The 27,313-nt window shown below is 35.2% G+C and overlaps 4 protein-coding genes across 9 annotated transcripts; 1 reads left to right on the top strand and 3 right to left on the bottom strand.

Moving 5' to 3' along the window:
• The first annotated feature begins 1 nt into the window (after position 1).
• LOC129292266 (uncharacterized) lies at positions 2–5,765 on the top strand. 4 transcript variants are annotated; one of them, XM_054929841.1, is made up of 13 exons: positions 2–437; positions 1,380–1,491; positions 3,286–3,347; positions 3,523–3,869; positions 3,968–4,043; positions 4,158–4,244; positions 4,355–4,435; positions 4,566–4,598; positions 4,666–4,719; positions 4,833–4,874; positions 4,960–5,038; positions 5,119–5,189; positions 5,422–5,765. In XM_054929841.1, the coding sequence occupies exons 1-13, from the start codon at positions 267–269 to the stop codon at positions 5,503–5,505; spliced, it is 1,299 nt and encodes a 432-aa protein (XP_054785816.1). In that variant the 5' UTR covers positions 2–266; the 3' UTR covers positions 5,506–5,765. The 4 variants fall into 4 exon arrangements, with proteins under 4 accessions (XP_054785816.1, XP_054785814.1, XP_054785817.1 ...); XM_054929839.1 differs by having other exon boundaries at positions 3,235–3,347; XM_054929842.1 differs by having other exon boundaries at positions 3–437; positions 3,526–3,869.
• Positions 5,766–7,900: 2,135 nt separating this feature from the next.
• LOC129293472 (uncharacterized) lies at positions 7,901–9,844 on the bottom strand. Its single transcript, XM_054931466.1, has 4 exons — positions 9,624–9,844; positions 9,438–9,535; positions 8,729–8,989; positions 7,901–8,325 (listed from the first exon to the last, which is right to left on the bottom strand). The coding sequence occupies exons 1-4, from the start codon at positions 9,742–9,744 to the stop codon at positions 8,155–8,157; spliced, it is 651 nt and encodes a 216-aa protein (XP_054787441.1). The 5' UTR covers positions 9,745–9,844; the 3' UTR covers positions 7,901–8,154.
• Positions 9,845–10,806: 962 nt separating this feature from the next.
• On the bottom strand, positions 10,807–16,408 carry LOC129292861 (uncharacterized). Of its 3 annotated transcripts, none has more exons than XM_054930528.1 (6): positions 16,159–16,405; positions 15,843–15,955; positions 14,240–14,491; positions 13,715–13,858; positions 12,578–13,330; positions 10,807–11,192 (listed from the first exon to the last, which is right to left on the bottom strand). In XM_054930528.1, exons 2-6 carry the CDS (start codon positions 15,951–15,953, stop codon positions 10,968–10,970), a joined length of 1,485 nt encoding a protein of 494 aa, XP_054786503.1. In that variant the 5' UTR covers positions 15,954–15,955; positions 16,159–16,405; the 3' UTR covers positions 10,807–10,967. The 3 variants fall into 3 exon arrangements, with proteins under 3 accessions (XP_054786503.1, XP_054786501.1, XP_054786502.1); XM_054930526.1 differs by having other exon boundaries at positions 11,002–11,577; positions 16,159–16,408; XM_054930527.1 differs by having other exon boundaries at positions 11,002–11,574; positions 16,159–16,408.
• Positions 16,409–18,307: 1,899 nt separating this feature from the next.
• Positions 18,308–22,637, bottom strand: LOC129292860 (mechanosensitive ion channel protein 6-like). Its single transcript, XM_054930525.1, has 6 exons — positions 22,585–22,637; positions 22,373–22,455; positions 20,248–22,167; positions 19,262–19,679; positions 18,965–19,167; positions 18,308–18,893 (listed from the first exon to the last, which is right to left on the bottom strand). Exons 3-6 carry the CDS (start codon positions 22,008–22,010, stop codon positions 18,602–18,604), a joined length of 2,676 nt encoding a protein of 891 aa, XP_054786500.1. The 5' UTR covers positions 22,011–22,167; positions 22,373–22,455; positions 22,585–22,637; the 3' UTR covers positions 18,308–18,601.
• Positions 22,638–27,313: the final 4,676 nt, after the last annotated feature.

The following is a 27,313-nucleotide window of genomic DNA, read 5'->3' as shown; positions in this document are numbered from 1 at the left end:
GTGATATGATATATAGAATGTTGGGAGTCCACGAAGGAGTACAGAAGTGATAAAAACAAAGAGCAAGGGAGAAGCAACGAGTGTGGTGGTGGGTTGGTCCACTTTGATATTTGTTTGGGATGATATCCAGGAATGAAAAGGAAAGAGGGAGTGGAATATTCTGATGATTTCTGTTGTGTTGTGTCACTCAAATGTCTCACATAAATAGAAATGGACTGGCTTGCTGGGTTATCTATGCAAATGGAAGGAAGAATTGGAAGTGAAGAATGGAGACGGAAAGCATAAAGGAGTTGAGGCATCTGCTAGTGACGGTGTTCCTCACAGGGCTTGCCGGTTTCATAGCCATTCCGGCAATTACCGACGTCACCATCTCCGCCCTCTGCCCTTCCCACCCTCGCTGCTCTCTCGCCATTTTCCTCTCCGGTTTCCAGCAAGCCGTAAGCACTCTCTCTCTCTCTCTCTCTCTCTCTCTCTCTTCGCTACTCCCCATTCCCCAACCTAATCTCTTCATCTTCAACACCCAACGCTTATTCGTCTTTGTTTCCCGTACCGTACGCTCCTCAATCATTCTCTCAACTCTCATCTGCCTCCCTCCCTCCCTCCAAATTCAATCTCCACCCTCTTATCACTCTTTCCCTGCAAACCCTCATCATTCCTTTTACTTCATATCACTGCTTCCCTTCACAACTTCCAGCTTCGCCTTTCATCTACTCTCTTCTTCTGCCTCTCTCTCTCTCTCTCTCTCTCTCTCTCTTTTTTAATTATTAGCTTCTGCATGAAATAATATCTTCAAGTCTCTAAATAAATAATGTTGTATTTTAAAAAAAAAACTCATATTTTTAAAAATTGTAAAAAAATACAAAATTCTATCCGAACTTCAACATATCATTATGTCTTTTATTTTATATAGAAATTAATTATATACAGGAAATTGAAATAAAATTAAAAAGGCAAGGCATTATAAAGAATACTGGAGTGAGGCAGGTTAGAAACGTCTCAAGCTTTACAAATTCTCTTATGTGATGTGAATGAAAGTGGCGTTCGTCATCATTTAAAAATACTAATCCATACGCACCTTGTTTTTTAAATTAAAATTTTCTGATATGTCCTTAGTTTATTTTGATAATTAATATTGTCTCTTTTTATGGCTGTGCGTAGGTAATTGATTTTATTTTGAACTTCAAAACTAGTGTAGATTGAAATTGAAATATAAGTGAAAAATAGTATTACTTAAAAAATATAGTTTGTATACATTTTGCCAGCCTGCAATTTTGCGTAGTTTACCATGAACTTCTTTGACACATGTATATATGTTTGTATATGCTCTTTGGCAAAAATAAAAAATCGAGCATGAGTGAAGCTGATTTGTGTGGGCGCAGGCGACTGGAGTTGGAGCCGTGGTGATGACGCCGTTAATAGGAAACTTATCTGACGTGTATGGGAGGAAAGCCTTGCTCACAGTTCCTCTAACGGTGTCGATCTTTCCTCTAGGTGATCCTCTCTTAACAAGTTAAAAAAAAAAAAAAAATCAATCAGCCCCTGTAATCTAACATAACTTCAGTCAACCCTCAAGACTCTAAAATTTCCCTGTACGTTTGAAAAACTAAAATGAAATTTAAGAGTTTATTTAAATGATTTTACTAGAAACATGAGTCATTTAAAAAAATAAACAACTAGTTTATAAAAAATGACTAACTAACATAGGTAGAATGAAAGTTGCAAATTTATAATAATGTTATATACTGTTAATAAAAGCTGCAAATTTTACTTACATCAGTTGTTCATTTTGCATGTATCAATTTTATTTTTTTATACAAATTATTCATATACCTAACTTTATCAAAGATAATAAAATTATTTCAGTCATTTCTTTAATTTTTTTTCAATTCCTCAATTATGTAGTGAAATTTTAGAATTTTGAGAATTAACTGAAATTATATTGGGTCAAGGGGGCTGACTAAAATTTTTCCATTTTCTTGTCATGCATAAGAATAAATTATATTTTGCATAATATAACCTATAAATAATGTGATTTAAATAAATTTTATATTAATATTGGTGATGTTCAGCATGGATGATGGCATTCCAAAACTCATAATTTATATTAATGATATTTATAGATCTTTTGAATTATAATTATTCAAAAATTGTAAAAACAAAATACTATTAATATATTTTTAAATGTATTATTACTAATCCTTCTTAAAATATTTGAATGATCATGTCATACTTTTAAGGTTCATATGTCTGACAATGATATTAGTGATGACGTTTTTATGATTATTAAAAAATTTAAATTTTTAAAATGTGTAAATATTATTAATATTAAAAACATTTAAAAAAATGGTCCAACAAACCATTATCGGGTACTTTTGTAGTTATACTGCGGTTTATACTTCATAGTTTATACCCAGCGGAGCGCTTTGCGTCTCTCAATGACAGAAATAGTGGCCCCCACTTATTAAAGCTTTTGACAACTAATCCAAATAAGTCACTTTTATAAAATAAATAACAGAATAGAAAGGCTCAAAGAATCCGAAGCATTTGTGTCTATTCTTTTGCCTTCTGGACAAAGCTTATTATTAATGGTTTTTTTTTTTTGTCGGCCAGCTTTCTATTACTTAACACTCCAAAAATACAAATGTAAAATCAGTTTTGTACCTAAAATCATGATTTTAAAAAATCTTATCCAAACACTCCCAATTTTCTCAAATTTTATTTGGCATAAACTATTTTTTCCCCCTCCATTTCGTAATCAATTCTCACTGTTTGAGAGTTTTTCTCCATTTGAGTTTTTTATAATTGATTTTGAAAAATTATCCAAACATTTTCAATTATTAAAATCAATTTTAAAAAAAATACTATCAAACATCATTACATTTTGTTAATTAATTTTTTTATAATCAATTTTTACTTTTTAAAATCCAAACACGCCCGATATTGCGGCATCATTTGAATGTCTCTTCTCACACTTACTAAACAAAGACTGCCTCGTTGCTCTGTCTAAGGGTTAAAACTTCAAACCAAAAAAGATTTTTTGAGGAACATCTCGAGAGAAAATTGGATTTGGTTAGACAATGTTTGGCTGTTAAACAGGGCATGCGCCCTTGGATTATTGTTGCATATTCAGCTCTTGTTGCAGCTGCTACTGCTATTTAGAAAACTTCCAAATTCACCTGGCATCTCAAGGGATATATGATATACTAAAAGTGTGAAATATTTGGGTTCTGGCAGTAATACTGGCATGTAGCAGAGAAACCAACTATTTCTACGCATATTATGCAGTTAGAACTGTTGCTGCTATGGTGGGCGAGGGCAGCGTCCACTGCCTCACTCTTGCTTACGTGGTACCTACTTCCTTACTCTAATGTCTTACCAAATCAATTGGTTCCAAATATGATTATGAAATGAATTAACATAGCCCAAAAACTCGCCTCACCAGATTCTGATTTTGTTTGTTTGTGTAATTCCTGTGCTTTTCGTGATGCTCATATCGTACTTTATCAAGTTATTATTGACTAGCAGGCAGACAAGATTGAAGAGAGAAAACGAGCATCTGCATTCGGAATCCTTGGTGGTGTTGGCTCAGCAGCATTCGTCTGTGGAACCTTAGCTGCTCGTTTCCTTTCCACTGCTTTAACATTTCAGGTTTCTGCATTCCTGTCGATGATTGCGGTGGGGTACATGAGAATTTTTCTAAAGGAAAGCATTCTTGATAGTGGTACTGGTCTGAGACAGCCAATGTTGGGCGAAAGCCAGGAGCCGCGTGCGAAGGAAGAGTGTGAGATCAATGATTCAGCACACAAGACGAGTGGAATATTCAAGAGTCTTCCTTCAGTGAGGGATTTGATTTGTTTGCTCAAGTGTAGGTACGTCTACATGAGGCAATTTGGTGAACACGCGCACTCAATGGGGAAATGAGGGCATTATTTTTAGCGTTATTAATGTCAAACGCTTCGTTTTGCAGCCCCACGTTTTCCCAAGCAGCTTTGGTTATGTTCTTCAATAGCCTTGCAGATGGGGGGTTGCAGACTTCAATTCTGGTAAATTGTTAGATGCTTTTCTAGTGTTTTCACTTTGCAGACCTTGTTAAATGCTTTTGTGGTTTGCTTTAATGCATCTTGCACTTTATATAACATATTCCATTGCTATTGCAGTACTACTTAAAGGCTCGTTTCCAATTCAATAAGGACCAATTTGCTGATTTGATGCTAATCAGTGGCATTGGAGCAACTCTTGCACAAGTACTCCCAATATGCTTTTGTTCCAGAGTTTACACTTCATAATAATATGAAGGAATATGTTATAGAGACTATTTCTAATTGCCTGTTTGGTAATTGTTTGAATGCTTCAGGTGCTTCTCATGCCCATAATAATGCCTGCTATCGGAGAGGCAAAGCTGCTCTCAATGGGTCTGTTTGTTCTATGCTTAAGTGTAGGCTCCGAACTCTCTTTTCTTCACACAAATTTTATCTAGAGCCATGCTAGCTAGGCTTCTTATGATCAATAGTACAAACAAAAAGAATGACTTACTGTGGGTTTCCAATCTATGGTACTACATGCAGATCTTGGTTTACAGCATATCGTGGTCTCCATGGGTAAATCTTCTTCAAACACTTCAATTTTTGTCTATATATCCTCAAAAGAACCTTTCAAACTTTGCAGGTTCCTTATGCCATAGCAGTGTCGTCTGTTTTTGGAGTTTTTGTTCGCCCAAGCGTAAGTTTCTTTACTTGAATTTGCTTAGAGCTCTCTAAAAATGATTTGTGGTAGTGTATACGGTTTATTCTTGGGGCTTAGCATTCTGACAAGTGATCGCCCGCACTGGACAGATATGCAGCATTGCATCCAAACAAGTTGGACCCGGGGAACAGGTATGGCTTCGCAACGTTTTATGTATGTCTTGTTCAAATATAAATTGCTTTAAATCTAGAAATGATCAGCCACACTCTGATGCAGGGAATGGTTCAAGGATCTCTTTCAGGAATTAGTTCCTTAGCCAACATCATTTCTCCATTAATTTTCAGTCCACTGACAGGTACGAGGTGCTCAATCTAGGAATATACTTGGTTCTGAAAAAGGTGGGTAGAAACTGATAACATTTATGTATGCATGCAGCCTTGTTCTTGTCGGAAAAAGCACCGTTCTATTTTCCTGGCTTTAGTATAATGTGCGCTGCTTTTGCAATGGTAAGATCATCAATCCACCTAAAGGTTCCCCAGTTCTATTGAGAACTATCTATCACAATCACTAGAAAATGAAACAAGGATCCGCACATATATCTAATGATTAGGATCTTTCTTAGATTTTGCGCGGAATAACAAGAATCAACTCTAATGAACATAGATATACTTTTCTCAAGGCTCCCATGCTTAAAAGTTTATCATCATCAAATTAATCAAAATTTCTTGATGATTGCAGATGATTGCTTTCATTCAGAGTATTATGATCCGAGCTGTCCCATCTGATGTTGGTGGCAAAGGTAGCGGGAATCCCTTGGTCTGAGACGAGGACGAGTTTAGGCCATCAAGGAAGAAACTTCTATACTTCGTTTGCCACAGTAAAATTGTTGTTTGAGGATAACCTACTTGTGCTATTATATTTTTTTTGTAGGGAGCACTATAGTTAAAATATTTGGATTGCATTGGACTGCTTTTTTTTTTTTTTTGGATAAAACAACTTCTAATACCTTATGTTGGGACATTTTATCAGTTTGGTTATGCAACTTTAATTTCTGTTATTTTAATATTTAACATTTGTTTTAATTATCAAGTTATCCTTCTAAGATTTTAAAGACAAAATAACCCTAAAAGAAAGTTGACATAAAAATTAAATTGTTTACGTGAAATATATGCAGACCTGAATTAAATCAGCCAAATATGCTAAATTTTTAATAACTGATACTCCTTTCGTTTAAAAATGTAAGATATTTTTTAAGGAGTTAGATGTTAAAAAATATAAGGTATTTTTAGTTTTTCGAAATTTAATTGTTGCCTTTTTTTTTTCAAAAATACCTCTTTTAATAATGACTTTATATTTATTATAGGATGTTTAATAGGAGTAAATATAGAAAGATAAGGTTAATTAAAAAGTAAGTAACTACTTTATTTGGGGATGAGATTTGATTAAAAATACTTTATATTTTTGAATGGAAGGAATATGTTATTTATTTCATTATTTTATTATGCATAATTTAATGCAACGTGAAGGAAGACTTGCCATCGGATAAACGGTATTATATTATGCATCATTTAATATAACTCCAAAAGTTTTGGATTGATTTTCACCTTCATCTTGGGCATCAACACTGCTCCATCCACTCTGATGACAAACACAAAATATGATGTTTCATTAATTTACAAATAAGATCACATACATTAAAGGATTCGCTAAAAAACTATTAAAACAAACTATTTAATGTGAAGAAGAAATTGTACCTTCAACAAAGTATTCAACTTGCTCATTCTCCTGCCGGTCATTTGTTTTACTGTAATCAACACCCCAGATGCTCGCACATTGAAACTCCATCTTGTCCTCAGTAAGCGTGCCAGTCTTCTTTGGAAAAAAAAAAAAACATTATTGATTTGCCCAAAATCTTCATTAATATTTAAAGCTATGTAGAAACGGCAGCACAAAAGCCACAAGAAAAGAGAGAATGATTATATCGTAGTTCATCCGAGTCTCCAGCCGGCTCCTCTTCGACGGAGCAGACAAGTCATCGGTGAAGAGCGATGACGGTGAGAGTCTTCGTGCCCTAGGAGAAATGGAGGCTTTGCAGATGGGTCACCGCTTGAGAGAAATGGAGGCTATCGGTGTTTAATCTAGGTGGGTTTTTTTAATATCCTAAAAATGTTTTCCCCCCTCTAAGGCTCTAACATCCAAGTTAGCTCATTATGCTTCCCATGATATTAGTATACGTGGCTGCCACATCATTATTTCTTTAGTCAAGTCAGCATAATTTAATGGTGTTAATTTTTTAAATAATATTAAGGATTACTTAAATAAATTTATGAAACATCAAGGACTGAAATAATAGAAATTAAAGGAATCAAATCAATAAACCCCCAAAATACTAAAAGTTGCTTTATCCTTTTTTTTTTAACTTATTTAATGGCATGCAATTTTTTTTTTCAATTTTTTGTTGTAAGCTTGCTTGCTTTTTAAATAAATCATAGACCATTGAACTAAATATGCTTGTCTAGTTGAGATCAAGACAACTTGCATATAAAATTCGATAAAATGGAAACTTTTCTTGGAGAATATTGATATGGTAAACTAACTAGTAAAGCCTAGAAACCACAACTAATTAAAACTCATGGTATTGGAAGATCACAAGACAGAAGACACCATACATCTCTGAATTTCATTGTCATGTTTTCTTATACTCCATTTTTTCCCATTGCAAATTGTCAAGAAATCGACTATGTTTCCGTGCAACACTTAAGCATCACTCTCTTAATTAGCTCTTTTTTTTAACCTTGAACATAACAATTTTTCATGCAAGTATAGAATATGCAAGCATAATATGCTTGCACAAAGAAATCAGCTACTGTGGGTGCATGGAGGCTACGTTATGTGAATCATTAAATGGCTAGCTGGGGTGGTTTGATAGCATGAATAGCCAATGATCTTAACTTTTTCTACAACTAAAAACACACTAAAGACCAATACCTTCACAGACGCCAAGAGTTCCAGTTCTGCACCGCAAAGAATAATATCTAGTTAACGTTGTCGCTGAAACAATTGAAGTTCATAAACAAGGGGTTCTGAAGGAAAAGAACTACGGAAAAGATTTTTCTTTTTCTTTCTTTCTCTGCTTTATTATTTTTTTTTTTGGGGGGGGGGCGGAAAGTGGTTGGACAGTCAGACAAAATTTATTGTCTTCACAGCACGTAGTACATTAGCAAAGGAAATATTTAAATATTTTTATTGTACATCATACAATTGATGATCACATGGTTGAGTTTGGAAACTACATAGCTAATCTGCCAGCAACTAAAAAAATATTATTATTATTACAAATAAGTCTCAGCCCCCTGGCAGGTGAAAGCTGAGACATCATCAGCTATAAAACCCGAACAATATACAGGGCATGTAAACTGAATTCTATATTATCAGGACGAAAATATACGCTTCATGAGCAGACAATCCACCTCATTCAATTGGAAATATGTCATCATCGTTGTTATCCATGTCCAGATATCTAAATTTCATATCGCCCCCTCCATGTTCTTTATATTTAAAACTTGAGTTCAGATAGCAGTTAGTCTCCTGAAACAAGTTCAAGTTGTCCACAAGCTTATGATACGCATTGCATTCACAACACTGCCAAAAATGAATAAAACAAAGTGGTCAATTTTCCTTCCATTGCATCAGGACATTCATATAAATGCAACCATGTCAGCTCTGTTTTTACGTTTAGCATTATTAATCACAGATAAAAAGGTCAAAAAATCTAGATAGCTTACAGAATAATCTACTAACTGCTTATAGTAAAAAGGGGGGGGGGGGGCATCAGCTGGTAGAAAAGTTTGCCAGACCAGAGGTCAATATCAACAAGTAGCACCCACATAATCTCTCATTGTTCAATCAACCTTTTCCAGCGAGAAATAAACCCTAGATAGAAGCAGTTTCAACAATCACACGAAAAACAAAATTGATCCATCATTTCTCAATACTTGCCAATTCCATAGGGGGGGAAAAAATACTAGACTAGCCAAAAGCTTACCTGAACAAAAACAGTACCATCAGTATAAGCATGAGGATTGATGGCCCGAGTAGTTCTCTGCCCACAGATGGTACAAGTAAAAGCTACAAGCATCCTTCGGCGAGGCGATTTCGTGAAAAGTGACCAAGGGAAAGTGGATATGTTTCCATTGTCAGATTTACTATCCTTCCCACCGGCCGGAGCAGAGGGTCCTTCCATACCTGAATCTGTAGTCCACCCTCTTCCCGCCGCAGCACTCAGCACCAATCCCATCGCAGCATCCTAACCCACAAATTTTGATCACAAGTCAATTCTTTTCAATGACAAAGAATAAGATTGTTCTTCCTGCGTTATCACTTTCAATTTTTATGAAGTACCGATATCTCAAATAAAAAAAAAAAAAGTAAATGTATCTATAGCTGATACGTATTTGATATGATATATATCATATATGTTTTATATATTTCATACAATGTGTATCACGTATTCTATCATTTCTATTATATTTTTTCGTCAAAATATTTCTCTGACTTACAAACTATGATTCATATATGTTTTAAATCTCAAAATACCTGCACTCATTATAAAATATTGAAATAGTAATCGTATCTAAACTTTTGATATCATGTTGTATCATAATATGATACATGTACCCCTTATTGATGCTCGTTAGGTTTCATTTCAGAAGGAACTGCGATTAAGTTGAAATTTTGAGAAAGGAATAACATACCTTCGAAAGAGGGGAAAGGGAGAGCCGACGATCGCTAAGAATCGGAAGATTGTCGATCTTCTTCGAATCAAATTGGGAATTTGAATCATTATCGTCGCCTGAAAACACGATTGGAACCAGGTAAGGGAATCTGAAGTATGTTCCTTAGCAATTGATCAAAATATAGAAAAGGGGGCGGATGAATACGCCTGGAGGAAGCACGACACTGGACGGTCCTGGGGGTAAGGCATCTTCTTGGAGGCAAAATGGAGAAAGGAGAAGAGGAAGACGCAATAGTTGCAGAGGAAGAGCTCGCCATGGTTTCCATAAACGGTGGGTCGATGCTTCTGTGGTGATACCGGCTGCTTTGCTTGCTTCGCCGAAAAATATCATGAACTGCTTTCCCATATAAAACGGTGGGTCAATGTTTCCGTGGTGAGCCATGCATCGTTTTATGGCATGTTTCGGCCCAAATCGTTTTATGGATTGGGCCAACGTCGTCGAGAGAACAACGTCTGATATTGATATATTGTCGGATTTCTGGCCCGGTTCAGAAGTTAGTGGGGGAAACTTATTGATATCCAAGAATAGAGAATGAAATATAGTTGACCCAGAAAAATGAAAAATAATATGGCATGTCACTCTTCGCATTTGGTGGGCATAGCGGTCATGGGTGAGCTATCGGGGGGAAAAAAATAGCGTCCACGTTTGCGTGTATATTGATCATTGAGTAGTTATCCTTCAATTCTTGTACTTATATTTCCAAGGAAAGTAACTTGAGAATCCTATTCAACAATTTGGTTTCAATAAAGTTGGACTGTTTTAAAATAGCCAGTCAGTCTGTGGCTGACTGTTATAAGAGCATTCAGAGGAGGAAAGGCTAGAAATACAAATCCGTGCCATGCTCAGCATACATTATGGCGCAAGACTATGATACAATGATATAGTCAGAGGTAACTTTACTATCCAATTGAAATTTAATTTCAAACAATTCAATTTTTTTACCTGACATACAATTCAAATTTAAATCACCCAATTACTCAAATAATTTAAACACAAACCACGAAAGTGGTAATGTATTTTCACTTCGGACAACATTTATATTCTAGAGAAAGAGATGACCCACACCCTGGTAATCTAAAATTTTCTCTGCCACCTGGTCGAGACTTCTAGGAATGCTAAACAATGCATTATGAAAGTAAACAAATGAAAAGGCTATTTATTGAAAGTGACATGAAAAGGTTATTCTCAAATCTCAATCCTTACTTGATTCAAGTGGGCGTTGCATATATTTTCTGTAAATCACTTGGATTTTTAATTTACGAAAAGTACCTCACTCGGGCCAGAGAGTAAATGCATAAACATGCATGAAGAAATATCAGAAATCATAAAAAAAAAAAATGATATAAAATAAATGTTAAGAACACTTGTATACAATATTATGCTTTGACATAAATGTGAAAGATTCCACTCCAAACAGTTAATGTCAATCCTATGTTATATACAATTGCATCCATTATTTTTGGGAGGGCAAAGTTTCGATCCTCTGACTCAACTGAACAAGTCCTCATGGCTGGCAGTGTCACCCCCATCTTCATCATCAGAACCATCACTGTTAGCATTAAATGTCAGTATCAACTCTAGAAGCTGTTGACCAGCAGCTGAGTTTTCTCCATCACGCTCTGTGCTAGTCCTCTGCCTTGGAAGTGAAAGCAGTTGCAACATCAGATCATGAGGAGACCCTATCCGGTACATCCAGCCCCTTGCCTTCGGTTTCTGTTGGACACACAAAATTATCATCAATAGCATCACTACAATCACCAGCAAAATTATCATTGTTGCCATTGTCACAGATAACACCATCAGCATCATCATAACAATTATCACCACCTCCATCACCACTGTTGACGTCATCATCACCATGACCATTACCACCATCAAAATCAACATTATCTACAATATCATCATCAGAGTCACGCACATCATCATCATTATCGTTGCTGTTGTCATCGTCATCAAAAACATCATCATAGAAATCATCGTATTCATCAAAGTCGTCATTGTCATCATCTTCTTCATCATCATTGTCATCGCCGTCCTCATCATCATCACCACCATCACCAATTGTAAACCAATGAATTTCATCAAATATAGGAACCTTCTTCAGAGGAGCAACAGCAGAGAAATCAGTCCTCTGCTGCCCAAGCAGTTCATAGAACATAATATCCTATCCTTCTTGCATCCATAATTAACGTCATTACATTGATGTGTTAAATTCACGTTTTTCTTGTTGGCCAAAGAAAGGAAATTCACGTTTTTCTCCAAACATTTTCAAGGTTGAAGAGTTTTGTTTAAGTTCATAGTATCAAAACGAGGTTGAAATGTTGCGTTTCATCTCCAAGATGAATCTCCAAATTAATTCTCAACAATGAGAACTTAGAAAAATCACATTAATTACTTTTGGCAGTATTTCTACATCCAAAATCTTGAACCAAATACTATGGGGGAAAATATCCACAAAAAAACCTTTAATAAAACTCACACATGATTAAATCTTAGAGCTTCATATCATGCCCAGAAGTTGATGAATTTCCTCAAAATTAAAAGACATCAAGACATCCAAAATGGATTGTGCCAAGAGAATTTGACCGGCAAGGGACAATCCAGCATAGCTGGAAAAATTACTAGGGTGAATATCATGATAAGGGTGAGGGACACGCAAAAGCCTTGAAGCTTCTAGAGGAAGTTGATAGGAAATGGGAACAAAAAATCTACAAAGAGTTGATAGCTGGTAGAATTTGTTGGAAAACCAGAGATGATTAGAGAGTCTTTTTTCCCCCTCTCTATTTTCTCCAGTGACTATGTTTACTGAAATTTCTAAGAGGGAACTCTGGTTTCATCAAAGTAAATTTCAATCTTATGTCCAGAAAATGGCTCTCTCAAAATGGTCCCAAAAGTATATTAAGTATTTACATAAACAGTTTTTCAAACACAATGTAGTGTGTCCTACACATAACAGGCATCATGCAATAAAAAATCATATCTTGGTGTGCTAAGTAAAAGAATTAGCTTCAAGCAAAAAATAATAATAATAATAATAATGAGAGAGAGAGAGAGAGAGAGAGAGAGAAACTTGAAATAATTAGCTCAATAATTCATACCTGCTCAATGTTTTTGGGTAAAGTAGCTTTCTCTAAGGCCTTTGGAGTCCATAACTTAATGTCATTATCAATTCCACTGCTTGCAAGAGCCATTGTATGAGGATGAGATTCAATGCAATTTACAACATGCTTGTCAGCTTCCATGACACGAATAAGCTTTCCATCCTTCTTTCTCCAGATGAAAATCCGGCCACAGTCTGACCCACTCACCACATACTCACATTTCGGCCCAAAAAAATTAACACCCTTCACTGTTTCACAATTTCTATGCCCCTTATAAACTTGAGGAGTCATTTTCTCATCCATATCCATGTTTGATAGAGATGCTGCAGAGCAATGATCACCTCCTATTTCACTTGCATCACTGTTCATAGAAACTGGGGATCCAGGAACTGGGTTGGGCCCCAAGCCCATATTGTGTGTAAAAAGATAAATGGACTCATCATTGTAGGACACAAGCAGCTCACTCTGTTCGGAAAAGGCCAAGCCTGTTATTCCAACTTGCTCATTACCCCTCAAGCGCGGAGGGCAAAAGAAGTTAGAAGGTTGACCAAAATCAGTGGATCCATCCCATTTGTACTTGCGAATATCATAAAGTCGAGTGTACTCATCTGACCCAGCAACCACAAAGAGATTTGGATTCCTTGGATCAATTGCAATTGCATTTAGATGGATGACTGGCATGTAATCCCTTCTATCATTAATTGGCTGGCAGGTAAAAAGTTCCGTTGCAGCCCCAGTTCTCACATCAAACTGCAATGAAGCTAGATGTCACTTGACAATATAAATTCAATAGAGATTAAAATTTTCAAGGGCCTGCCCAGAGAAAGATATAGAGCACCAACAGTGGACTTTCCATTTAAAACAGTATTAAAAAAGAAGAGTTAACTGTCATTATATTTAGAAGTTTACAATTTTAAGATAGAACTAAAGTAGTGGAAAAGTTCTTAGTACAGATAAAGCATGACTTATAATATTTACTATCGGAATTGTACTATCTCAAATGCCCCCCCACCCACATAAGAGAAAAGTTATCAGTGCTAGGGCTCAACCAGTTTTAGCCCATAGTGAAAGTAGATTAAAGGATAAAAAATCAAAAAGAAGAAGAAGAAAAAGCAAAGGAGATCAATCGCTCACATGCTGTACTAATCCATCTTCACCGCAAGTATAGAATATATGAGGGCTACCAGGCTCAATAGCCAACTTGTGAGCACGTCCTTGATGCCTGGCTAGTATCTTAGTTTTGACTCCTCCACGTTCTAGAATTTGCGCATGTCTCACCTAAATTGAGAGCATACACTCATAAGGAATCAACTTTTCCAAATGAATAACATAACAAGATTCATACATATTAACAATGACAAAGACCATTATATTTATCTTGATGTTAAAGGAGATAAAAAATTTAGGTAAAAAATACCATCCTTATAAAGCTGTAACATATTACATTTTTCTGGAGGATAATGATAGAAAAAAGGCATACTTAAGTTAGGGATAATTGCTAATCATTCAATAAGATGAGTTCCTGAAATAGACAATTCAAATGGAAACAAAGTGGCCCTTATCAAAATGTGACAGATATGACAGGATAGAATGGAAATGTTGACCAAATGAAAATGGATGATGAACTTTTCACAATGTGACAGGTATGAGGGGGAGTACCTGTCCATCAGCCGCACAAGTCACAATGCTTCGATCATCTGAGTGAGGCATGAATTTTGCTTGGAAAACATTGTTAACATGACCAGAATGAAAGGACAACTTGGTCTGCCCAGTCTCCCAGTCCCAGAGGATAACCCTCCTGTCATCAGATCCTGACACCAAGATATCACCATCTCCATTAAAGCCTACAGTGTTCACACATCCTTTGTGCTTTTCCAGCTTCCTGTGTAAATCAAGTCGAAGGACAAGATCCTAAAACATGTGACATCGATTAGTTTAGATCTTTGAGTTTCTGATCTCAGAAGTATATTCTTCTTCTTTGTTTGAAGGAAGGGTAGGAAGGTAATATCGGCATCAGCATAAAAGCAAAAGGAAATGGTGATGAAATAATTTTTATTGTCTTAAATTTCAAATTGTAATAACATCAAAAGACTTTACAGTCAAATGAGTCAAAAAAGGAAAGAAGATCTGCCATTAGAATTAAAATGTAAATTTCAGATGGTAACAACATTGAAAGAGTTTACCGCCAAAGACTCAAATGAGTGAAAAAAAGGAAGAAAAAACGTCATGGAAATTTGAAATAGACATGCCTATTGTAACACAATTTCTAAATAAATTAGTCCACGAATCTCAATTAGCTCTTTTAAAGCCAAAATTGCTTCTAATCAAAGGTCACCACCCAATGAGATGGGATCAACTGTCTAAAATATCTCCAAAAGCTAAACATTTTATCTTTTGATGAGATATTTTATTAATGAAAAAGAAATGAAATGAACCTATAATACCGATATCTAACAGATGCAACTAGCTGACATGGTTCTAAACTACTTTTGATATCTTCTAGAATGCAGTACGCCAGATAAAACACAATCTTATACACATGCAATGCCTCTGCGATATTACTCAATGAAACTTGTAAAACCAGTGCTAAATTTAGTCCACTTTTCATCAAAATTAGAAGCCCATGTGCTGCCTGGAAAAAGTCAGCGGCACACTTTGGTGAATACCACCAAGGCGAACAATATACATGCAAGAGCATGGTGCAAAATACACGCATTAAAATATTTTTTTACATCCTTGTGTTCCATTTACTTCACTTAAATAGAAGACACATGCTTGAACCTGTCAGCAAAAAAACTAAAGTTCATACAGAAATAAACCCAATTATCTTGATAAAACGCTACATTAATCGGCTTCTCAAGAACCAGGTTTCCTTTCAATTCTGAACCATCTTCTATGCTCTCCATTTGAAAGTTTACCTTAAATTTTCCCCGGTTACCAAACAGAAGTTACCAATCAAAAACAACAAAAAAACAAAATACAAAAACAAAGAAAAATCAACAATAAAATAAATAGCACCATATGAAAAAGAAGAAGTTGCCACGTTGGACATCTTCAGCCTCACATAACAGATATGACATCTAAGTCTAAACCATTGCATTTCCACCAATGGAGTTCATATTTTCCCTAATTAACATATGCTTCAACGAGAATAATAAAAACCGGTAGAAAAAAAGAAAAACAAGCATAATAACCGACAAGGAAAAAATGCAAGTAAAATTATCAAAGGGCAACAATGGTAGAGAGTCCTGGACAATCAGACCTCAGCACCGCCGAGGCGATGAGCGAAATTCCTGCCAGATAGCTGGCCGACTTCTCGCTGCCAGACATCGACTGCTGCGTTGTCGATGCTCGTTCTCGGCCTCTTGTTCATCCCTGAGCCAGAAGACAGATTGGGTAAGAAGAGATGGTTAACGATGCAGTAAACTATGATGTATTGATCAAATAAAAAGAAAAAAGAAAGAAAAATCCATGGGCAAATTGAGACGGTAAAGATGGGACAACAGCCTGGATATCAGAGAAGGTCAATCAGGTGGAAGGTATTGTAGAGAGGTATTGAGAAGCTGAAACCGAATTACCGCCAGATCTCCCAGAGATGGATCAGTTTCGAAACAGAGTTGAATTGCATGCACCAGCGCCAACAACGCAGCAGCGTCCTTATGGGACGGTTTATCTCTCTCTCCCTCGCTCTGTCTCTGAAGTAAGAACTATGCTTCGTCCTTTATCCCAGGGATCATCATCGTCAATTCATCGCTGCTTACTATTTCTTTCTGCCATCACGGAAGAATGCCCTGGCGAAGTGAAGAGAACGCCCGAAGTCATACGTGGAGTGGAGACGTGGCGCCCTAAAATGAATAAACTAATGGAATCCAAGGAATCCATCCCTGATGGCCAATGGGCCTTCAAACACAAACAATTGGGCCGCATTGGGTTTTATGAACCGCCGCTTTGATGATAATGATGTTTCCTGAGTTGAAAAGGGAATTTTCATTTTTCGGTACGGAGTTGAAAAGGGATTTAATTACCCTAAAATATTTCGTTGAGAATTTAGAAAATATATGAAAGCTTCATATTGATAAAGAATTCTGTATATGAATGAGAGATTTGATTGATATCATAGATTATGCCATTGCAAACTCTATGATGTATATACACAAAATGAATTGATGTATATATATAATACATAGATTAGACACATTAAATCAATATTTTTATTTTAAAAAAATAAAAATTAATATATGTTTACCATATATATATAAATAATAGTATGATTTACATACTTAGTTTCATATTTAATATAATTTTATTCTGTCAAATCAAACGAGTGAATTTTTAAGTATTAATAATATTAATGACAAAAATTTATTATAGAATAAATAATTTATAAATAATAATTTTTTTTAATTTAATTAAAAAAAAGTATATTAAATATATAAAGTTAGATATATAAGTTTTCCTATATAAGTCATAAAATATACTATATATATTGATCTAATCAGTTTATTTTAAATAGTATTTTTTCAAATATTAAAACATTATTGAAATAAAGTAAAAAAAAATATACAAACCAATTTATAACATATTTAAAAGTAAATAATAATTAAAATATTTATTTTCGAAAACATAAGAAACCTATTTTCTAAAGAGTTTCTGTCTTTGATTTTTTTAAAAACAAAGTATAAAAATATATTAGGAAGAAAAAAAAATTAATACTAAAACATTTGATAAAATTTAATTTCTTGAAAAATGTCTTGAAGTATTAATTCTAAAGTATGAACTCACAATTTAAAAATATCAAATGCGTATTGAAAATTAAAAAATATTTTTAATTAAAAATTAATATTTCAATACTTTGTGCATATATATAGAGAGAGAGAGAGAATAAGTCTCATAACAGTATGAGATATGATACTGACACATATGCGTCAATTAGCAATTTGAAGTTACATTAATAATCAAATCCAACTAATTAGTTTAAACATGAGTCTCTTGCATACTTTATAAAACATTAGTTTTGCACATCTAGCTGGGACAGGCAAAATCTTAATACGTAAGCTATTTTTTGGGAAAATTTTTGAGGGATACAGATCTTGGAGTAAATCACGCAATGCAAGCTCAAATTCTGGTGAGTGTAAGGTGTAGCCTACAAAATTTGGCAAGCACTGAAAGACTGTATATCCCATTAAAAGCCTCGACAAAAGTTTGGTATAGAAGTCAAATTATAGTGTTAGTTGTTTTATATTCTCCCGCTGTTCTTTATAAATTATTTTTATCAACTTCATTAATATTAATTAAAAAAATAAAATAAAAGAAATAAAAATTTATGAAATTTTAAATATACCCTCATATAATAAATTTTAAAAGTGATATTATATTATTTTTCTCTCTCATAAAAAATAATTTTAAAAATATTTTTTAAATATTATTTAAACAGTTAAATTGTGACTTATAAATAAAACTAAATAAATATTTTACTAAGGCGTGCCTTTTAAATGAGACGAGAGAGTAGCAAATTAATCTTGTGCGGTCTGATGTTTTTGCCATTTTCAAGAGCTTTATGATAAGAATGATTTTTCCATTTACCAGCATTTTAACATGGAACTTATAAATTAAATCTTCAGAGAAGCATTATTAAGATCTAATCTATCGGCAAAAGATTCTTTTATAACCAAAAGAAAAACCAAAGCTGATATAGATGTAGTAGTACATAAAATAAAAGCCATTATATTATGGGTGAGACGAGACGTTCTAGTTTCTTGTGTGCAAGCAGCCGGGACAAGGTAGAAAATTGAGAGTAACAGGACTAACAGTAAGCGTACGTGGTTTTGGAAGTAAGTGGTGCAACATAAAGAAAGAGAAAAATCGATGGATAGCGAAGAGTAAGAGATAAAACCTAGTGGAAATTAAGATCAGCACCAGCCACCAGACTACCAACCTAGAAGTAGTGATAAAAGTAATATAGAATATGTACACTCTATACAGAAATCCTAAGCAGCTAGAGCCGCAGGGTTAGGGGAACAATTAGCCAAGAGTGGTGGCAGTGGCCCAACTGGGAGGAAGGCGGTCGGAGGTGGTGGGCATGCTTCGAACACTGATATCAAGGGGAAGGAGGCGGAAGTGGATGTCGACCTCCCGGAAGATCTTGATCATCTCCTCAATCAGAAGGGATCTTCTCACAAATCTTTCCCCCATGTCTTGGTGGTTCATTCTGTGACTCGGCCACACTGCGATTCTTATCATGTTGAGCTGGTCAGCGTCCTTGTACACTATCATGGGTGACGGATACCAGAACTCCTTCTTGCTCTCGATGTAACTGCAATTTTATTATTCAATACACATGTCGACATCATATAATCCATGCACGTGTCGGCTATACATGCATACCTTTGTATTTTGTTTATGATGAGTGTGATCTTTTCTGCTGGGGTAGATAAATGTACCAAGAACTCCGCAGCCTCTCCCATGTCGGGACTCCGGTAGAAATTATATATGGGCTTGGTAGCCAGAACACTGTTAGGGATCGTTACCTTCAAATTGTCGTATCTCAAAAATATGGTTGTCAATATGTTCATCTCTTCCACAATCATCTGAAATTAATTTGCTACCAATTATTAGCCATCCCCTTTTAATGGAATCAATTCACAGCAACGTTAGCGATGTTCAAAAGGTCATATATGTTACCTGAATGCCGTCAACTTCGCATCTATCTCCCACGTCAAAAGGGTGCATGACAAATAAGAAAATGATGGCTTCGAATATGGTCTTGCAGGTATTTCCGAATATGAATGCCGCCAAAACGAGCTGGGAGCTCACGACGACAAGAAATTTGCTGGTGGCAATTTCCAGTATTAAGAGCCAAATAACCAGAATGACGATGGCCACTAAAAAATTGAGCATTCGATGAAGTTTGTTAACTGCCGTTTTCGTGTCGTTCAATGTCAAAGCAAGCGCTCTTCTTTCTCGAAACGCGTTCACCACCCAGTTCTTCAAGGCCGATTTGTTGATTTTCCCAGTATCAGGCGCTCCTTCGAATAGACTGAAGGTTTTGACGGCTTCATCTTCTCTCATGAAGCGCAACAAGTCCTCGAGGTATATGAACCTTCAAATTAAAAAGCCGAACATGACAAGCAGACACGATTAATCGGGGTATTCTTCCCATCGAACACTATCACTCTTACGCTTTTATTGACACAGAATATTTTCCCAAAAAAAAAAAAATCGATTGCATCAATTCTCAAAGAATTTAAAGTAACAAATGTCTTAAAAGCACGAGTTATTACATAAAGGAAAAGTAAAGTAGACTTGTTACACAATATACATGTGTCTATGATCCACATTAGTTATATTCAAGGATTTGTATATTCTTATCAAAATTAGATTAAAAAGATCCTTTAAAATTTTACGTGAATGAATAATGTCACCTGTTTTAAATAGTTGTTATCAAATTTATAAAAATATGTATATATACTTTAATTCTAATTAAGTAATTCTATAGTGATTATCGTAAATATGTATTTTACTAAATAAATGTGAGCGGTGATCTTCATAATTGAAAACAATTATTTCTGATGGTACGAGGACTTAGGTTATTTTCCATGGACTAGCCATGTCGTCGGGCAGACGGCAGATGCAGAGCACGAAGATGGCGATAAAGAAATAGGAAAAACCTGGATCCCCGCCTGGTAACATTCTGAAATATCTTTTTGGCCGCCGCTTTGGCCTCATTCTCGCTTCGGATTTGCGTGATCTGTTCATCTTCATGGGTCGAACCTTGAATCTGCTCGTCAAGCGTGGAAAGAGCTCCGTGTCGCACAATATTCATCAGCCTTTTCATGTTCCATGCGGACACATTCCTGGGATTCAACTTGTGCAAGTAATCAATTGGTATCCCGTCATCTGATTTCTTGGAAAGTGGTCGAGAAAACTTGCCACTTTTCAGATGAGGACTCTTGAGAAGCATCCCACTCTTGTTCACCTTTGGACTCTTGTTGAGAGAAGAGAAGGCCGATGCCCTCAGATCAGGAGGTATGGTAATTCCTGCGTTCTGAAGCTTCATCACCTCCTCCGCCAACTTCTCCTCCTCCTCCTCCTGCCTCTGAAGCTCTACCAGTGGTGGCCCTGACAGTGTCTCGATCACAAACTGATTGAACAACGATTCCTGTATCCTGTCGAAGTAGGTGCTCACGTGGAATGAAGAAGCCAGAACCTTGACCATCAGAGTTTTCACCAGCCACACCAGAGTACCCACCAAGAAGCAGATCAAGATCTTGGTCACGTATTCTAGGAAGTCGTTTTTCGTCTCCCTTTCCACTCTCTGATCGAACAGAGAGTGCCATGCGATTAAAACCAGACCCAACCATAGGCAGTTCTGAACTGCCTTCTTCACCCCATAAACAAAGTACAGCACCCTCTTACGCAGGAGGAAATTCCTTTCGATGAAGAACACTGCGATCCGAATAACCCAGTCCGAAACTAACCGACCGCAAATCAGAACCAAAACCATCACCTCCCATTTCCATAACTTCAGCTTCCACAGATTCTTCTTCCTCAAGAATGGGATGCAGAGAGTGGTTATCAATGCCGCGACTATTGAAATCAAACTCAACCATTCTAGTAGAACCCAAATGCTGAATTTGGTCTTCTTGAACTCATCCGGGAGATCCTCTTCCATGAACGGATCTTCCTCCTCCTCCTCCCCTTTCTTATTATTCCCTGGTTGCAAACCTGACAGCATCTGCCCTGATTTCTGAATCCGACCGGATTTCCGTTCTGGCTCGTCCGGCGGGTCAATCAGTCTTGATTTGGTCTTCGCCCTGAGCAAACCCGACTTCCTCTGCAACGAAAGGTTCCTCTCGAAAGACGCGTTAGAGGTGCACCTCACAACCTCGCCGTCTCCGTTTGCCGGATGAATATTCTGAGCGGTGCCTCGACGGTCGGGCTGCGGTGGTTGTGGTGGTTTATGGTATTCCTCCATGATCGGGGTATCCTTGTACCTTCGTCGAACGGAATCGCTCAGTTCCTCGGTGGAATTAGGAGGCGGTTCTTCGAAGGAGACCTTGAGCTCCCTGGAGAAACTCACCGGCCCAGTCTCGTCGAGCGGAGGCAAATGCGTCCGGTAATTATCTTGTTGGAGCTCGTCCATTTCTAAATCCATGTCGAGGGACATGTCGCCGGAGAGCTTCTGTCTGTGCAAGAATTTACCAATGAGCATTGAGGGAGGGTCCTCGGGTTTCGGGGCAGGTTGCTGGAAATCAAAACTCTGGCCATGCCTGGTGGTGGGGATGTCACCTTCTTTCCAGAAGTCGTAGCTGGGATCCCGCCGAATCTTGTTTTCGCCCTGGGAGCAGGTTGGTTTGGAAGATTTAGAGTCGCCGCCGTCGATCTTGACGATCACCTCTCCGCTGTAGGTGGGGCTGCTGGCGGAGGTCATGGAGGAGGAAGGGGCAGGGTGGGGTTGAAGAAGATTATGATCGGGAGATGGGTCTTGCTCGAACAGAATGGGAATTTCTTCGCGCCCAGCGTCACCGCCGCCCCCTGCGAAAAGCCTCGTGGAACGCTTGAACGAACCATAGGACTTGAAAGATTTCCTGAGCGCGAAATCCATAAAAAAGAATCTTAAATTACGGAATCCAAACGAAAATATAGCCACGTGATGGAGAAATTTGCATGTTGTGGGGTAAAAACTAAATAGGTTGTTAGATTTTTGTTTGTTGCTGCCCAGATGCAAGTACAACTAATTAATAATTATTGTTTTGGACATGCAACGTTGTCAGAGAGAAATGGAGATAATACGTTTCGAGGTGGACTCGGAATCCGACATGAACTGGATTCAATTTGCAGCGTGGCGGACCGAAACAACAACCACCCAGGGCGACCTGCACAGAGAACAGGAAACTAATTATGGTAATATATATGGATGTGGATTGGTGGCCAAGAAAATTAAAAAACTAGGAATTGTCATGTTAAAAAAAAAAAAATTAGAGCTCGTGTCTTCGGATAATTACATCAGTGCCACTCTTGTCTTGCTTGATCTTGTGAGGCTGGAGAGGGAGGGAAACAAAAGCGCAGGGTGGGAGAATTTAGAAATGAAGAGAGTGGACTTAATTATAGGTTAGCTTTTGCGGTTGAAAAAAAATAAATAAATAAAAAGATGTTATTGAAGGAGGGAGGGGGTGGGAGCTGGTTGCTGCGAAGAGGTCGGGGAGGCTGCTGCAACATTGGAAGATTGTGTTCTGTAGGAATTTGCGGAATTCATCTCTATCGCGATCCATAAATCTATCTATAAAATTGTTGGGAGTTATCACTGTCATCGCCAATACTTATAAAAGTCAATATCTCAATAAAAACTACATAAAATCATCCTACTCTTTTGTTTCCAAAAGGATCCTTTAATTTTCAGCTCATTTTTGTTTACATTATAATATAATACAACATGTTTCGCTAAGCCTAAGACTTCAAGGGGGGGAAAACAAGAAAACTCAAAGACGCCCAAGTACTGCTTGCTGCTGGTTTTGTTCATCGTTTTGAATCTCACGAGTAACCGGATTTTTTTCTTGGGAAACTAATACTCCTTCCATCCCAAATTATAAAACATTTTTAAATAAAATCTCACATATCAAAAAATCTTATTAAATACACTTAATCACCTTATCTTTCCAAAACAAAAATATAAATTTTTTAAAATACCCATCATTTAATACATTGAAAAGAGAAGGGATGAAAATTAATTATAAAAAAAAGATAATATTAAAATTGGTGCATTTAATGAAACCTTAATTTACCCAAAATATCTTATATTTTAGATAAAAAAACTCCTTTAAAAATATCTTATAATTTAAAATGAAGAGGGTAGTTTATTACTAAACTTCACCTCATTTAATATACTCACACAAACACACTAAATACTATACCAATACAAAATTAGAACTCTCAACCTCCACCAAGTGAAAAGGTGGTATTGTCAACTTGTCATTTAATTACACATAATGACTATGGTGCAGCCACTGTAATGAGGGAGGCTAAGAGCTCATTATATACTACCTATGTCCTAAATTATACGGTATTTTTAAAGAAATTTTTTTATTTTAAAATATAAAATACTTTGAATAGATTAAGGTTTTATTAAATGTATTAATTTTAATATTATTCTTTCTCTCTCTATAATTAATTTTCATCCTTTCTCTTTTCAATATATTAAATGATGGATATTTTTAAAAATTTATATTTTTATTTTAAAAAAATAAGGTTGTTAAGTGTATTTAATGAGATTTATTAGTATGTGAAATTTTGTTTAAAAGTGCCTTATAATTTAAAACAGAGGGAGTACTTAATATTTTAATAATTGAGATAAGATATAAAGATTATATTTACATAAAATATTATATTAACATGTTTAATATAATTTTCTAAAAGTAAAAATAATTATCAATATATTTATATTATTATAATTTTAGTTCTAGTATAATTATTATTTTTAAAAAATTATTAATTTTTAAATTAAATTATCTTGCATCACTGACTTCGCCACTACATAATGATATTTATATATGTGATTTCAGGGTTGTAATTATGTCATCTTACATGTAATTTTATAGACATGAAAATCTTTCAAGGAACTACAAACTTTGAAACTCAATCAATAATTTTACTCTTCAAATCTTGCGTGTTCTGATCATGTTGTAGATATAAATGTATTAGATTAACTTGCTTTGTCTTGCATTGTTAAGTCACCCATTGTGGTCTTACAAGTGAGATGATATTTATAAATTTAAAAAATTCTCTAACTTAATAGGTTAATCTTTTGAGATAAGCTTTCTATTTATACTTATACTCGAAAGATTATAGGTATCGATATTGAGAAATCAATGTTATAGAAATGGCTACCCATAAAACCTACTAACCAACCGGAGGCTAAATAAAGTATTGTGAGCTAAATATATTAGCTTAGTTTGCTTTGTCATACATTCAAAGCAAATCTATATTATATACAACAACAACAATAACAACAAGCCTTTATCCCATTAGGTGGGGTTGGCTATATGGATTACAAAACACCATTGTGCTCTATCATTTATTAAGCTTTTAGGAATATTATTAATTAAGAGATCGCGTTCAATAACTTTCAAGAGTGTTCTCTTAGGCCTTCATCTACCTCTCTTAATCGGACTCAAAGTTATATGTTCCACTCTTCTCACTGGTGCCTCCCTTAGTCTTCTTTGTACATGCCCAAACCATCTCAACCGATTTTCTATCATTTTTTCCTCAATAGGTGCCACCCTCACTTTTTCGCGTACGTGCTCATTTCGAATTTTATCTTTTCGTGTATGTCCGCACATCCATCGTAACATTCTCATCTCTGCTACTCCAACTTTATGCTCTTGCTGTCCCGTTAGAGCCCAGCATTCACTACTATATAACATTACCGGTCTGATAGCAGTGCGATAAAACTTTCCTTTAAGTTTATTAGGCACCTTACGGTCGCAAATAACTCCTTTAGCTTTTCTCCAATTAAACCACCCAGCTTGAATTCTATGTGAAATATCTCCACTAATTTCGCTATCATTTTGAATAATGGCTCTTAAATATCTAAACTTTTCCACTTGAGGTATAATTTGGTCTCCCAATTTCACTTCCAAATTATTGTCGAATAGTTCTTTACTAAATTTACAATATAAATATTCCGTCTTACTTCATGCATAATTATTTATATATATATATATATATAATTTACAAGAAACCATACTATTTGTAAACTATAAACAATGTGTCTTATTTCAGACTTTAGAGAATGCACCTTCATCCACATACCAAAACTAGTATTTACAGTTAAGCTGCTTCACTTATCATATTTGACACACACACACACACACACACACACACACACACACACACACACACACACACACACACACACACACACACACACACACACACACACACACACACACACACACACACACACACACATTTTGTGTAATACGAGTATATGGAAAATTGTATTAATAGATAAATATATTAAAGAAAAAATGATAATAAAATCTTCTTGAATTATATAAATGACAATTTAATCTTTTAAAATGTCATAATTCTACTAAAATTTTTAAAAACTTCTTTGTCAATAAATTTTAAAGTGAAAAGATCATTTTTATCCTTATTGACAAGTTACAATTTCTTATTCAATTCTTATAATTTTTTAAATTAAAAATATTATTCCTTAAACAAAAGTTATAATTGAGATTTGTCATTTTAAGAACTTGTTTTTCAATAGCAGAAATTACATTTAACAAATTATGATTTGTTATGAAATAAAAGTTATTATTCCTTAAATAAAAGTTGTGATTGATTCTTATTTTTTCAATAACAAAAACTACACTTGATAAGTTATGATTTTTTGCTTGACTCTTGCAATTTACAAAATAAAAATTATTATTCATTAAGCAAAAGTTGTGATTGGAGCTTGCTATTTTTAATAAAGATAAAATAATTTTTTACTTTAAAATTTATTGACAGAGAAGTTTTTAGAGACTTTAATAAAATTATGATATCTTGAGATGATTTTGTTTTATATAATTCAAGAGGATTTTAATATCATTTTTCCTATATTAAATGCTTAGGAAGACTAGAACAAACATCAAAGGACCAAATGAACCCTCTCTTTACTATTGCTATATACTCCATCCATCCATATTATAATATAAATAATTATTAACTAATTCACATTTTTAAAAAAAGTTAGTTAAAATTTTTATTTTTCAAAAATTTCACATTTTTCTTGCCATACCCTTAGATATAATAAATATAATATTAGACTTATTCAAAACACTGTCGCCGATTATTTTAAAAAGTAAGGGTATAATTGGACAAATACATAATACCTATTCAATATCTTATATTTTAGATTAAATAAGATTTTTAAAAAATAACTTATATTATTTAATAAATTTTATTGAGTGAACTTTGGAAGACTAAGGCCAGGGAGAAGCAGAAGGTCAAAGGCAATCTCAATTGTCAAGTGTCAACTCTATCCGCTGAGCCTGCGGATGGGGGTAAGATGACTTTTTGTCTTTTTTCTTTCTTTGTTTTTGTTTTTGTTTTGTTTTGGAAGTGGGCAGGCAGATTTCCCAACTAAAAGGTTATGCTTGCACCCCCCCCCCAAACAAAAGAAAGTGGGGGAATTGTACGAGCACTAAATCACTATAAATTTTTTCTAATACTAGCGTCAACAAATATACCTATGCATTAGCATTTGGTAGAAACAAATGCTTGGGATAAATTAAACAAAAATATAATAAGAATCTTGGAAGCCTGTGATGCTTGTAAAGGTCATATATATAAATGATAATTAACCATACCTGCCTGCACCCAACTGTCAATAATAAATGCCCAAATCACGTGTTACGTTATGTTTCCTTTTTAAAAGTCGTAGAGGTAAGACATTGGACATAAACGTTTAGGTTGTTTGTGACTACTAAATCATGTGTTGCATACAGATCTATCCTAAATACTTTTCTCTTTCGATATATATAAATATATATTAAAAAATTATATATTGATGCATGGTGATGAAAATGTTTGAATGTCACAGTACAGCATTGTTCACCTAAGGGAAAAAAGAAATAATTTGTCTTTTTTTTATTGATAATATCATGATAGTATTAGTTCGGTTCCATTTTGGGCTGTGAGCATTTTAATTTTTACTTTTTACTTGTTTAAATCAAATGTTATTATTCTTAA

The sequence above is a fragment of the Prosopis cineraria genome, unplaced genomic scaffold (assembly GCF_029017545.1).
Source record: "Prosopis cineraria cultivar Desert tree isolate PC_DT_omini unplaced genomic scaffold, ASM2901754v1 PC14, whole genome shotgun sequence".
NCBI classification, from domain to species: Eukaryota; Viridiplantae; Streptophyta; class Magnoliopsida; order Fabales; family Fabaceae; genus Prosopis; species Prosopis cineraria.
Note: the sequence above shows the minus strand (reverse complement) of the source record. Positions and strands in the feature narration are given on the sequence as shown.